General features: G+C 44.3%; 1 protein-coding gene across 22 annotated transcripts in view; it reads right to left on the bottom strand.

Moving 5' to 3' along the window:
• Nucleotides 1-14,513, bottom strand: part of LOC142138839 (transcription elongation factor A protein 3-like) — a 90,089-nt gene that overhangs the window by 62,679 nt on the left and 12,897 nt on the right. For 11 of the 22 annotated variants that reach the window (XM_075195869.1, XM_075195864.1, XM_075195867.1 and 8 more), the window contains 7 exons: nucleotides 12,982-13,050; nucleotides 11,624-11,692; nucleotides 11,192-11,260; nucleotides 9,107-9,175; nucleotides 7,754-7,822; nucleotides 7,356-7,424; nucleotides 3,885-3,953 (listed from right to left, as the gene is read on the bottom strand). In XM_075195869.1, the coding sequence (XP_075051970.1) occupies nucleotides 3,885-3,953; nucleotides 7,356-7,424; nucleotides 7,754-7,822; nucleotides 9,107-9,175; nucleotides 11,192-11,260; nucleotides 11,624-11,692; nucleotides 12,982-13,050 (483 nt within the window). The remainder of the gene's footprint in view (nucleotides 1-3,884; nucleotides 3,954-7,355; nucleotides 7,425-7,753; nucleotides 7,823-9,106; nucleotides 9,176-11,191; nucleotides 11,261-11,623; nucleotides 11,693-12,981; nucleotides 13,051-14,513) is intronic. The other 11 variants (XM_075195854.1, XM_075195862.1, XM_075195865.1 and 8 more) reach the window with 9 other exon arrangements.

Raw genomic sequence — 14,513 nt, 5'->3', positions numbered from 1 at the left:
TGGGTAGGGCGGAGCTTATGGGGAAGACCTGTCTTATGGCGACACTTCGGTAATAAACACACTACCGCGCAGGTGCAAAGAGCCTAGACACAGCTCTCTGCACCTGCGCGTTAGTGTGATTTTCACTTTCAGCAGGGGAGGAGGAGTTCTTCCTGTTGTCATCACTAGACGCGGCCGCCCAGAGGAGCAGGATGCCGGAGATTTTCACAGACTGAGCAGACAGGTAAGTGAGTCCGCTGCCAAGCCAGCCTGTCATTATTTTTTTTTAAACAGAAAAGAGCAGAGAAGCCCTGAGGGAAATAGTGAGAGGGCTGAAAGAGGGATAAGGGGCCAGGTCATCATATCAGAGTGAGAAGGGGGCTAGGTCAGCATGGCAGAGTGAGAAGGGGGGGCCAGGTCAGCATGGCAGAGTGAGATGGGGGGGCCAGGTCAGCATGGCAGAGTGAGAAGGGGGGCCAGGTCAGCATGGCAGAGTGAGAAGGGGGGCCAGGTCAGCATGGCAGAATGAGAAGGGGGGGGGCAGGTCAGCATGGCAGAGTGTGAAGGGGGCCCAAGTCAGCATGGCAGTGTGTGAAGGGGGCCCAAGTCAGCATGGCAGTGTGTGAAGGGGGGCCAGGTCAGCATGGCAGAGTGTGAAGGGTAGCAAAAGCAGCATGGTGGGCGCAGTGCGATCATAAGGAGGCACATTATGGTGATTAAGGGGCACAGTAGTGTGCGTGATGGCACAGCGGGCTTGTGGCAATGTAATGTGTGTATGGCAGGTGGTGGCTAAGTAGTAAATGTGTGTCCTATTGATTTAACGCCGGGGCTGGTTGGAATTTTCTAAATGTACCCATTATTTTTTCCAAATAGGACCCTCAACATTCCTGGATCCAGACAAGCCGCAACTAAAGAAACCAGCAGCCACAGGTGGTAAAAGTGACAACAACAGGTAGGACAGTCTGTCAAATGTTCTGAGTCTAGTGCAGGCTTGGCTAACCTGTGGTACTCCAGGTGTTGTGAAACTACAAGTCCCAGCATACCCTTCCAGCAATAAGCTGCTATATATTGGCAAAGCATGCTGGGGCTTGTAGTTTCACAACACCTGGAGTGCCACAGGTTAGCCAAGCCTGGTCTAGTAGGACAATCCCGATTTTTGGTGACTGTTCTGCCCAATCTAAGGTGCAGGTCAAGACTCTTTATAAACACACTGCATTCTTTACACTATGGTGCTAGCTGTCCTTCGTGGACTGACCACTCCCCCTCTAGTGTCTGGCCCCGCCTCTTTGATTGTTGGCCACACCCCCTCTGATGGGCCCCTAGCGTTGCAGTCCCCCAGGTGCGCCCTTCATGCCCCAGTCCGACACTGTTTGGACCCCACTTTTGGAGTCCGAATGACAAGGTCTAGCTTGGTCATGACTGACCTTACAAGAAGATGCCTCAGTGACAGCTGCAGAACAAGGCCTTATAGAGAAAGGTGAAGGCCTCATTCTTTACTTGCCACTGCGTGTGTAGAATAGCATGTTGGCATTTTTTTTTCTGCAGATGAGTTTGCCTGGATTACAGGTCTTTTTTTCTTGCTCAAGGTGAAAGGTGTTTTTTTACATTTTGGTTTCCCTGACTTACAAACACTATGCACTTTAACATAGGCTTTACCAGATGACTTAGAGGGATTACTATCATCATGACTGGTGCCAGCAGCTGCTTGGTGCTCCTGCTCTTTTATGTACTGCTGTGAATGCATTTTGATAACACCGTACAATTTGACTGCAAACTCAGAAGACCAAGTCTGCCAGCCCTAGTATTTGTATTTGAGAAATGACAATTAGCAATGGAGTAATGGAGCTCTCCTCTTTGTGTGTAACCTATATAAAATCTGTACAATTTGACTGCAAATTCAAAAGATCAAGCCTGCCAGCCCTAGTATTTGTATTTCAGCAATGACAAAAACCATTGGAGCAATGGAGCTCTCCTCTTTGTGTGTAACCTATATAATACCGTACAATTTGACTGCAAATTCAGAGGACCAAGCATGCCAGCCCTAGTATTTGTATTTCAGCAATGACAATTAGCAATGGAGCAATGGAGCTCTCCTCTTTGCGTGTAACCTATATAACACTGTGCATTTTAACTGCAGATTTAAGCCAAGCCTGTCAGCCCTAGTATTTGTATTTCAGCAATGACAATTAGCAATGGAGCAATGGAGCTCTCCTCTTTTTTGTGTAACCTATGTTACACCGTACAATTTGATTGCAGATTTACACCCAGCCTGCCAGCCCTAGTATTTGTATTTCAGCAATGACAATTAGCAATGGAGCAATGGAGCTCTCCTCTTTGTGTGTAACCTATATAACACTGTACAATTTGACTGCAGATTTACACCAAGCCTGCCAGTCCTAGTATTTGCATTTCAGCAATGACAATTAGCAATGGAGCAATGGAGTTTTCCTCTTTGTGTGTAACCTATATATCGCCGTACAATTTGACTGCAGATTTACACCAAGCCTGCCAGCCCTAGTATTTGAATTTCAGCAATGACAATTTGAAATGGAGCAATGGTGCTCTTCTCTTTGAGTGTTACCTATATAACACTGTACAATGTGACTGCTGATGTACACCAAGCTTGCCAGTCCTAGTATTTGTATTTCAGCAATGACAAAAACCATTGGAGCAATGGAGCTCTCCTCTTTGTGTGTAACCTATATAATACCGTACAATTTGACTGCAAATTCAGAGGACCAAGCCTGCCAGCCCTAGTATTTGTATTTCAGCAATGACAATTAGCATTGGAGCAATGGAGCTCTCCTCTTTGCATGTAACCTATATAACACTGTGCATTTTAACTGCAGATTTATGTCAAGCCTGTCAGCCCTAGTATTTGTATTTCAGCGATGACAATTAGCAATGGAGCTCTCCTCTTTTTTGTGTAACCTATGTAACACCGTACAATTTGATTGCAGATTTACACCCAGCCTGCCAGTCCTAGTATTTGCATTTCAGCAATGACAATTAGCAATGGAGCAATGGAGCTCTTCTCTTTGTGTGTTACCTATATAACACCATACAACTTGACTGCAGATTTACACCAAGCCTGCCAGCCCTAGTATTTGTATTTCAGCAATGACTATTAGCAATGGAGGAATGGAGCTCTCCTCTTTGTGTGTAACCTATATAACGCCGTACAATTTGACTGCAGAATTACACCAGGCCTGCCAGCCCTAGTATTTGTATTTCAGCAATGACAATTTGAAATGGAGCCATGGTGCTCTCCTCTTTGAGTGTTACCTATATAACACTGTACAATGTGACTGCTGATGTACACCAAGCCTGCCAGTCCTAGTATTTGTATTTCAGCAATGACAATTAGCAATGGAGCATTGGAGCTCTCCTCTTTGTGTGTTACCTATATAACACTGTACATTATGGGACTGCAGATTTAGAAGATAAAGCCTGCCAGACCAATTATTTATTCTATTTCAGCAATGACAATTAGCAATGGAGCTCTACTAAATGTCACTATAGGCTTTGAAGAACACTGATACCCCCGCCTCTTTCTATTCTACCTATGACGCTGCCCAACTGTTCTACAGACTGTGCTACCTCTTCTGTGTCCCTCTGTGAAATGGTGCTAGATCGCCGTGGAGGGCGGTACTTAAAGAATCCAAAACTCCAGAGATCCGATGGCGTAACAATGACGTTTTGCCTCGTTTTCAATTCCGAAAGCACGCGAAAGTACGGAACCGGCTCGGCTCGGTACTCGGATTGGGTGTGTTTGGGGAACCAAGCCTGAGCATCTCTAGTTCTTTTTAGAACAACCTATTTTAAAAATAATGTGGTTTTCAAAATATAAAATATATGGTGCATGCAATTTCAATACAAACTCATTGTTTTTAGCAAGCTCTTACCGCTTCATCTTTGGGTCCTTGGCAGTATTTTGCTCTCTGTGGGATGGAGAATGGATTTCAGGACATTCACTACATGAGAAAAAAAGAGATAGAGATGTGAATAAAAGGATAAATGGGATCAGAAAGTCATCTGCACCACAATATGCATTCCTCTACCAACAGTGTATTACAAAATTCTCCCTATATGACCACACTTCAGAATTGCATTCAGGTAACCTAACAAACTAAAGTCCAGAAGGATTAACTTGAAATTTAATGCAGCAAAAATTGCAGCCCGGCTGCCCCCTACTTTCGGGACGCTGCACCTAAAACAGAGAGCATCCCGGCTGTAGCCCTGGTGACGACCGGGATGAGGATGAAGTGACGTCCCAGATGTAATGACGACAGCCGGGATGCGGCTGTAATTAAAGTAAGAGCCACTGCATGCAACAGTACACCCCCTTGAGGAGCGGTTAAGGAACTCCGACATCCTTGCTTCCCAAGCAATTGTTTGAAGAACTCCTTGAGTAACTTATTTGCATGAAGATGTTTCTGAGGTATCCAAGAACGTTCTCCTGGTCCATAACCCTTCTAGTGTACAAGGGAGTGGACTTGTCCTTGGACTTTTTCTTAGTCAAGATTCTTTTCTATAATAAATTCCTGATGTCCGTTGACCTTAGCAAGATGAGGTCTGTGAGCACCATGGGACCTGAACTTGCTGGGCAAGGAGACCGGTTTGAGAAGCAAACAATGAAAAGTATTAGGATTTCTGAGAGAGCGTGGGAGATCCAACCTGAAGGCCACAGATTTAACTTTTTTAATGGTGACAAAGGGCCCAATGACCCGGGGAAATAGTTTCTTGCACTGCTATTGATATTCCGTGTTGAGAGCCATGCCTTGTCACCAACCTTAAGAGAGCACTGCCTACCAAGCAGATCTGTGAAATGCTTGGACCTCAAAGAGGCTTGTTTGAGAGCAATATGAACCTTCCTCCATATTTTAGTAGGGCAAAATACAGTACTCTGAGTGCCAAGTAACTTTGAAGGCGTCAGAGAGGCCAAGGAGTTGGTCCGTGGATGGAAACCGAGGTTGCAGAAGAAGGGGGAGACACATGTAGAGGAATGGCAGACATTGTTTTAGGCTGAAGAGATTTCTGTGGGAAACAGTAAGTTTCATTTGCAAACCACAAAAACTGTGGATCCAATCTGCTTCTTCATTTGTGCATATGTATCTGTCACGCTCCGCTCCCCGGGTATCAGATGCCGTCCCCGCGCCTCTTCGCTTGCCCAGGACAGTCGTCTTCTCTTCTCGGAGCACCCCTTTGCTTGGCAACGGGGACGCTCCTTGCGGCGGGGCACAGCGCATGCACGACGCGCTTTCCTGCTTCCTGTCGGCGGTCAGCACGTCTGACTGTCGACCCACTGCCCACCAATGAGAGCAGACCTCATGTATATATATCCTGCTCTGACACCACTAGGGTGCCAGAGCAACTAGTTTCCTAGTATCCTAGCCTCCAGCGTTTATATATATATATATAAATATATATATATATATATATATATATATATATACACATCCTTATTGCTTTCTGTTTTACGACCCAGCTCTCCCTGACTCTGATTTGGATACTCCCTTGGTTCTGCATTATACTCTCCGGATTGACCTTTGGCTTGTTAAGTACTCTCTGCTTCCTGATTTGGTACTTTATCTGCCCGCACGGTTCCAGACCTCTGCTAGTACGACCACGATTACCACCGCCATCTCGCATGTAGCTTCCTGGGAGGGCCGCGACCTGCACGTCGTTTGCCGCGAAATCCAAACTTCCTTGCGGGGGTCTCTGGTGAAGACTGGCAGCATGTTAGACTCCGCGCTTCCTAGTGTAGCAGTGCCAATACCCACAGGTGCCGCAATCTTACTCATGACACCGGGTACCTCCCCTGGAGCCTCAATACACTGACTCTTACTTTAAACCTTTTCATGGTGCAGGCTGTCAGCCACGGTTTGCACCTGTGATTACTTCACCTGTGTTTTTAGTCAGTTCAGCCATTGGTTAGTTCCCCTTTATTAGGCTCCTCTTGTCACCTATTCATTGCTGGTTCTTCAAGTCTACACCTGCTCTACTTCAGCTTCCTCTTCCTGTTATTATCTATGCCGCTACCTACACTGCATGCATCGCTGACTACTGCTGATTCGTTCCACATCCCTGTGGTAAGCTGTGGCTCATCGTTTGCTGCATACCTGGACTCCGCTGATCTCTGCTCACCTGTTCCACTCATCCATGGTAATCGCTGTGATTAACGCCCACTATCTACTCCGCACGCACCACTGACTACTGTTGATTCGTTCCACATCCCTGTGGTAAGCTGTGGTGCATCGTTTGCTGCATACTTGGATTCTGCTGATCTCTGCTCACCTGTTCCACTCATTTGTGGTAATTGCTGTGATCAACGCCCGCTATCTACTCAGCACGTACCGCTGACTACCGCTGATTCGTTCCACATCCCTGTGGTAAACTGTGGCTCATCATTTGCTGCATACCTGGATTCTGCTGATCACTGCTCACCTGTTCCACTTATTCGTGGTAATAGCTGTGATCAATGCCCACTATCTACTCTGCACGTACCGCTGACTACTGCAGATTCGTTCCACTTCCTTGTGGTAAGCGGTGTCTCATCGTTTGCTGCATATTTGGATTCCGCTGTTTCTACTCTCCTGTATAACAGCCGTGGCCCATCATCTGCAGTATATTCTGTACTCCATTGAACTTTGCATCTATGCTCCACTTTTTAGTGATACTTGCTGTGATCAACGCTCAGTATGTATTCTGTCTGCACTACTGAACTCCACTGACTGTTTCTACTCTCCTGTATAACAGCCGTGGTATATCATCTGCAGTATACTCTGTACTCCATTGATCTTTGCATTTATGTTCCACTTTTAATTCTAATTGCTATTATCTCCATCTGCTATTAGAACTGTATCTCTCTGTATGCTGCCTAACCAATCTGTCTCACTGGGAACTTCCCTGGAGGGCCGCGACCTGCAGGGTGGAAGTCAAAGTAGTCCAAATTCCCTTGTGGGAATCCCTGGTGAATACCTTCTATCCTGTTAGACTCCGCGCCTCTAGGGAAGTCTAGCCAATACCAGTTAAGACAGCAGGATCTCACTCATTTCTTTGTGTGCAAACCTGACAGTATCTACCAAGCTCATATAAAGGTGTAGGTAGATCCACTGCCTGATCTTGGAATCTGCCTCAGAAATAACAGTTAGATATTAGCCTCTGAAGAAATTTCCTTTGCTATCTGTCACTTCCATTATACCCAGCAATGGGTTGCTAACAAAAATATGTTAATCATAACTATAAAAGTTAATTAAGTGGACAATGATTCTGTTCTTATTAGAACAACCTATTTTAAATACAATGTGGTTTTCAAAGTGTAAACTAGCACTTGCAATTTCAATACAAACTCATTGTTTTTAGCAAGCTCTTACCGTTTCATCTTTGGGTCCTTGGCAGTATTTTGCTCTCTGTGGGATGGAGAATGGATTTCAGGACATTCACTACATGAGAAAAGAATGGATAGACATGTGATTTAAAGGCTAAATGGGATCAGCAAGTCATCTGCACCACAGTATGCATTCCTCTACCAGCAGTGTATTACAAAATTCTCCCCTATGACCACACTTCAGAATTGCATTCAGGTAACTTAACAAACTAAAGTCCAAAAGGATTAACTTGAAATGTAATCTGTGTTTTGTACCCAGATTACCTTTCCATAGCGCCTGTATGTTGATTGGCTTTGCATTGTTTTTGCTTGCATTTGTTACGGCTATCAACTATTGACATAAGCTTCCAGAACAGTAGACAGAGGTCTTTGCCAAGCTCTTACCGTTTCATCTTTGGATCCTTGGCAGTATTTTGCTCTCTGTGAGATGGAGAATGGATTTCAGGACATTCACTACATGAGAAAAGAAGAGATAGACATGTGATTAAAAGGCTAAATGGGATGAGAAAGTCATCTGTACCACAATATGCATTCCTCTACCGGGACGCTGCACTGATACAGAGAGCGTTCTGGCCGTTGCCCTGGTGATGGCCGGGATAAGGATGAAGTGACGTCTAAGATGTAACGATGACGGCCGGGACGCGGCTGTATGTAAAGTAAGAGCCACTGCATACAACAGTACACCCCCTTGAGAAGGGGTTAAGGAACTCCGACATCCTAGCTTCCCAAGGAATTGTTTGAAGAACTCCTTGAGTAAATTATCTGCATGCAGATGTTCCTGAGGTATCCAAGAACGTTCTTCTGGGCCATAACCCTTCCAGTGTACCAGGTAGTGGACTTGTCCTTGGACTCTTTCTGAGTCAAGTTTCTTTTCTATAATAAAATCCTGATGTCCGTTAACCTTAGCAAGATGAGGTCTGTGAGCACCATGGGACCTGAACTTGCTAGCCAAGGAGACTGGTTTGAGAAGCAAACAATGAAAAGTATTAGGAATTCTGAGAGAGCGTGGGAGATCCAACCTAAATGTCACAGGTATAACTTGTTTAATGATGAAAAAAGGCCCAAAGAACCAGGGAACTAGTGTCTTGCACTGCTGGCAGAGTCTGATATTCCGTGTTGAGAGCCAGACCCTGTCACCAACATTAAGAGAGCACTGCCTACCAAGCATATCTGTGAAATGTTTGGACCTCAAAGATGCTTGTTTGAGAATATGAACCTTCCTCCATATTTTAGTGAGGCGAAAAGCAGTACTGAGTGCCAAGCAACTTTGAAGGCGTCGTAGAGGCCAAGGAGTTGGTCCGTGGATGGAAACTGAGGTTGCAGAAGAAGGGGGAGACAGGTGTAGAGTAATGGCAGGCATTGTTTTAGGCTGAAGAGATTTCTGTGGGAAACAGTAAGTTTCATTTGCAAACCACCAAAACTGCGGATCTATTTGTGCAAATGTATCTACCAAGCTTATATAAAGGTGCAGATCCACTGCCTGATATTGGATTTTGTCTCAGGAATAACAGTTAGATATTAGCCTCTGAAGAAATTTCCTTTGCTATCTGCCACTTTCATTATACCCAGCAATGGGTTGCTAACAAAAATATGTTAATCATAACTATAAAAGTTAATTAAGTGGACGATGATTCTGTTCTTTTTAGAGCAAACTATTTTAAATACAATGTGGTTTTCAAAGTGTAAACTAGCACTTACAATTTCAATACAAACTCTTTGTTTTAAGCAAGCTATTACCGTTTCATCTTTGGGTCCTTGGCAGTATTTTGCTCTCTGTGGGATGGAGAATGGCTTTCAGGGCATTCACTACATGAGAAAAGAAGGGATAGACATGTGGTTTAAGGGCTAAATGGGATCAGCAAGGCATCTGCAGGACAATATGCATTCCTCTACCAGCAGTGTATTACAAAATTCTTCCCTATGACCACATTTCAGAATTGCATTCAGGTAACCTAACAAACCAAAGTCCAAAAGGATTAACTTAAAATTTGATGCAACAAAAATGCAGCTGCATTCTTCACAACTGTCTGCGTTTTGTACCCAGAATACCTTTGCATAGCGCCTGTGTGTTGATTGGTTCTGCATTATTTTTGTTTGCATTTGTTACGGCTATCAACTATTGACATAAGCTTTCAGAACAGGAGACAGAGGTCTTCGCCAATAGTAGCCGCCTTTACTGTAGAGCTTGTTGCGCTCACAAGTACTTGGATGCCCCCAGCTCTTAACTTTTAGCATAGTGGAAGCTTATATGCAGTACTGCAGCAGGTAAATAGGTGGCAGTATCCAAGAGTCAGGGCTGGCAGTGAGCAGGGATATCCAATAACAAAGCCCAAGGTCAGGGCAAGAAGAGTACAAGCAGAGTCCAGAAACAAGCCACGGATCACAACATGAGTCAGTCAAAAGTTTAGCAGAGAGTCCACAGATACACAGAGAGGTCAGCAAATGCACATCACCAACGTTATAATCGTCAGGAAGGCTAGGCCCTCCTTGCCTTAAATACTAGAATAGACCAATCAGGGACCAGGGCATCAGAACTGCAATTAGAGGAGATTAATAATTATTTAATTGGATGATTGTTATTTTGGACACGCCCAGCTGTCCCCTAATGCTAGGACACTGCACTGATACAGAGAGCGTCCTGGCCATTGCCCTGGTGACGGCCTGGATGAGGATGAAGTGACTTCCCAGACGTAACGGCGAACAGGAAGCGGCTATAAGTAATGAATGAGCCGCTGCATTTAACAGTACATCCCCTTGAGGAGGGGTGAAGGAACTCCGACATCTTACCTTCCCAGGGAATTCTTTGAAGAACTCCTTGAGTAACTTATTTGCATGCAGATATTTCTGAGGTATCCAAAAACGTTCTTCTGGGCCATAACCCTTCCAGTGTACCAGGGAGTGGACTTGTCCTTGGACTCTTTTTGAGTCAAGAAACTTTTCTATAATAAATTCCTGATGTCCGTGGACCTTAGCAAGATGAGGTCTGTGACCACCATAGGACCTGAACATGCTGGACAAGGACACCGGTTTGACAAGCAAACAGTGAAAAGTATTAGGAATTCTGAGAGAGCGTGAGAGATCCAACCTGAAGGCTACAGGTTTAACTTGTTTAATGATGACAAAAGGCCAAAATTAATCTGGGAACCAGTTTCTTGCACTGCTGTCGGAGTCTGATATTCCGTGTTGAGAGCCAGACTCTGTCACCAACCTTAAGACAGCACTGCCTACCACGCAGATCTGTAAAATGCTTGGACCTCAAAGAGGCTTGTTTGAGAGCAATATGAACCTTCCTCCATATTTTAGTAAGGAGAAAAGCAGTGCTCTGAGTGCCATGCAACTTTGAAGGCGTCGTAGAGGCCAAGGAGTTGGTCCGTGGATGGAAACCGAGGTTGCAGAAGAAGGAGGAGACACATGTAGAGGAATGGCAGGCATTGTTTTAGGCTTAAGAGATTGTTGTTGGAAACAGTAAGTTTCATTTGCAAACCACAAAAACTATGGGACCAATCTGCTTCTTCATTTGTGCAAATGCATCTGCCAAGCTTATATAAAGGTGCAGATCCACTGCCTGATCTTGGAATCTGCCTCAGGAATAACAGTTAGATATTAGCCTTTGAAGAAACTTCCTTTGCTATCTGCCACTTTCATTATACCCAGCAATGGGTTGCTAACAAAAATATGTTAATCATAACTATAAAAGTTAATTAAGTGGACAATGATTCTGTTCCTTTTAGAACAAACTATTTTAAATACAATGTGGTTTTCAAAGTGTAAACTAGCACTTGCAATTTCAATACAAACTCATTGTTTTCAGCAAGCTCTTACCGTTTCATCTTTGGGTCCTTTGCAGTATTTTGCTCTCTGTGGGATGGAGAATTGATTTCAGGACAGTCACTACATGATAAAAGAAAGGATAGACATGTGTTTTAAGGGCTAAATGGGATCAGCAAGTCATCTGCACCACAGTATGCATTCCTCTACCAACAGTGTATTACAAAATTCTCCCCTATGATCACACTTCAGAATTGTGTTCAGGTAACCTAACAAACTAAAGTCCAAAAGGATTAACTTGAAATTTAATGCAGCTAAAATGCAGCTGCATTCTTCACAGCTGTCTGCGTTTTGTACCCAGATTACCTTTCCATAGCGCCTGTATGTTGATTGGCTCTGCATTGTTTTTGCTTGCAATTGTTACGGCTATCAACTATTGACATAAGCTTCCAGAACAGAAGACAGAGGTCTTTGCCAAACTCTTACCGTTTCATCTTTGGATCCTTGGCAGTATTTTTCTCTCTGTGAGAAGGAGAATGGATTTCAGGACATTCACTACATGAGAAAAGAAGAGATAGACATGTGATTAAAAGGCTAAATGGGATGAGAAAGTCATCTGTACCACAATATGCATTCCTCTACCGGGACGCTGCACTGATACAGAGAGCGTCCTAGTCGTTGCCCTGGTGATGGCTGGGATAAGGATGAAGTGACGTCCCAGATGTAACGACGACGGCCGGGACGCGGCTGTATGTAAAGTAAGAGCCACTGCATACAACGGTACACCCCCTTGAGAAGGGGTTAAGGAACTCCGACATCCTAGCTTCCCAAGGAATTGTTTGAAGAACTCCTTGAGTAACTTATCTGCATGCAGATGTTTCTGAGGTATCCAAGAACGTTCTTCTGGGCCATAACCCTTCCAGTGTATCAGAGAGTACACTTGTCCTTGGACTCTTTCTGAGTCAAGTTTCTTTACTATAATAATTTCCTGATGTCCGTTGACCTTAGCAAGATGAAGACTGTGAGCACCATGGGACCTGAACTTGTTAGCAAAGGAGACTGGTTTGAGAAGCAAACAATGAAAAGTATTAGGAATTCTGAGAGAGCGTTGGAGATCCAACCTGAAGGTCACAGGTTTAACTTGTTTAATGATGACAGAAGGCCCAATGAACCAGGGAACTAGTGTCTTGCACTGCTGGCAGAGTCTGATATTCCGTGTTCAGAGCCAGACCTTGTCACCAACATTAAGAGAGCACTGCCTACCAAGCAGATCTGTGAAATGCTTGGACCTCAAAGAGGCTTGTTTGAGAGCAATATGAACCTTCCTCCATATTTTAGTTAGGAGAAAAGCAGTGCTCTGAGTGCCAAGCAACTTTGAAGGCGTCGTAGAGGCCAAGGAGTTGGTCCGTGGATGGAAACCGAGGTTGCAGAAGAAGGAGGAGACACATGTAGAGGAATGGCAGGCATTGTTTTAGGCTTAAGAGATTTCTGTGGGAAACAGTAAGTTTCATTTGCAAACCACAAAAACTGCGGATCTATTTGTGCAAATGTATCTACCAAGCTTATATAAAGGTGCAGATCCACTGCCTGATATTGGATTTTGTCTCAGGAATAACAGTTAGATATTAGCCTCTGAAGAAATTTCCTTTGCTATCTGCCACTTTCATTATACCCAGCAATGGGTTGCTAACAAAAATATGTTAATCATAACTATAAAAGTTAATTAAGTGGACGATGATTCTGTTCTTTTTAGAGCAAACTATTTTAAATACAATGTGGTTTTCAAAGTGTAAACTAGCACTTACAATTTCAATACAAACTCTTTGTTTTAAGCAAGCTATTACCGTTTCATCTTTGGGTCCTTGGCAGTATTTTGCTCTCTGTGGGATGGAGAATGGCTTTCAGGGCATTCACTACATGAGAAAAGAAGGGATAGACATGTGATTTAAGGGCCAAATGGGATCAGCAAGGCATCTGCAGGACAATATGCATTCCTCTACCAGCAGTGTATTACAAAATTCTCCCCTATGACCACAATTCAGAATTGCATTCAGGTAACCTAACAAACTAAAGTCCCAAAGGATTAACTTAAAATTTGATGCAGCAAAAATGCAGCTGCATTCTTCACAACTGTCTGCGTTTTGTACCCAGATTACCTTTGCATAGCGCCTGTGTGTTGATTGGTTCTGCATTATTTTTGTTTGCATTTGTTACGGCTATCAACTATTGACATAAGCTTTCAGAACAAGAGACAGAGGTCTTCGCCAATAGCAGCCGCCTTTCCTGTAGAGCTTGTTGCGCTCACAAGTACTTGGAAGCCCCCAGCTCTTAACTTTTAGCATAGTGGAAGCTTATATGCAGTACTGCAGCAGGTAAATAGGTGGCAGTATCCAAGAGTCAGGGCTGGCAGTGAGCAGGGATATCCAATAACAAAGCCCAAGGTCAGGGCAAGAAGAGTACAAGCAGAGTCAAGAAACAAGCCACGGATCACAACATGAGTCAGTCAAAAGTTTAGCAGAGAATCCACAGATACACAGAGAGGTCAGCAAATGCACAGCACCAACGTTATAATCGTCAGGAAGGCTAGGCCCTCCTTGCCTTAAATTCTAGAATAGACCAATCAGGGACCAGGGCATCAGAACTGCAATTAGAGGAGATTAATAATTATTTAATTGGATGATTCTTATTTTAGACACGCCCAGCTGTCCCCTAATCCTAGGACACTGCACTGATACAGAAAGCGTCCTGGCCATTGCCCTGGTGACGGCCTGGATGAGGATGAAGTGACATCCCAGACGTAACGGCGACCAGGACGCGGCTGTAAGTAATGAACGAGCCGCTGCATTTAACAGTGCATCCCCTTGAGAAGGGGTCAAGGAACTCCGACATCCTACCTTCCCAGGGAATTCTTTGAAGAACTCCTTGAGTAACTTATTTGCATGAAGATGTTTCTGAGGTATCCAAAAACGTTCTTCTGGGCCATAACCCTTCCTGTGTACCAGGGAGTGGACTTGTCCTTGGACTCTTTTTGAGTCAAGAAACTTTTCTATAATAAATTCCTGATGTCCGTGGACCTTAGCAAGATGAGGTCTGTGAGCATCATGGGACCTGAACATGCTGGACAAGGACACTGGTTCGACAAGCAAACAATGAAAAGTATTAGGAATTCTGAGAGAGCGTGAGAGATCCAACCTGAAGGCTACAGGTTTAACTTGTTTAATGATGACAAAAGGCCAAATTAATCTGGGAACCAGTTTCTTGCACTGCTGTCGGAGTCTGATATTCCGTGTTGAGAGCCAAACCCTGTCACCAACCTTAAGACAGCACTCCCTACCATGCAGATCTGTGAAACGTGGACCTCAAAGAGGCTTGTTTG

The sequence above is a fragment of the Mixophyes fleayi genome, chromosome 2 (genome assembly GCF_038048845.1).
Source record: "Mixophyes fleayi isolate aMixFle1 chromosome 2, aMixFle1.hap1, whole genome shotgun sequence".
In the NCBI taxonomy this organism is placed as follows: Eukaryota; Metazoa; Chordata; class Amphibia; order Anura; family Limnodynastidae; genus Mixophyes; species Mixophyes fleayi.
The sequence above is the reverse complement of the archived record's forward strand: the minus strand, read 5'-3'. Positions and strand labels throughout refer to the sequence as shown.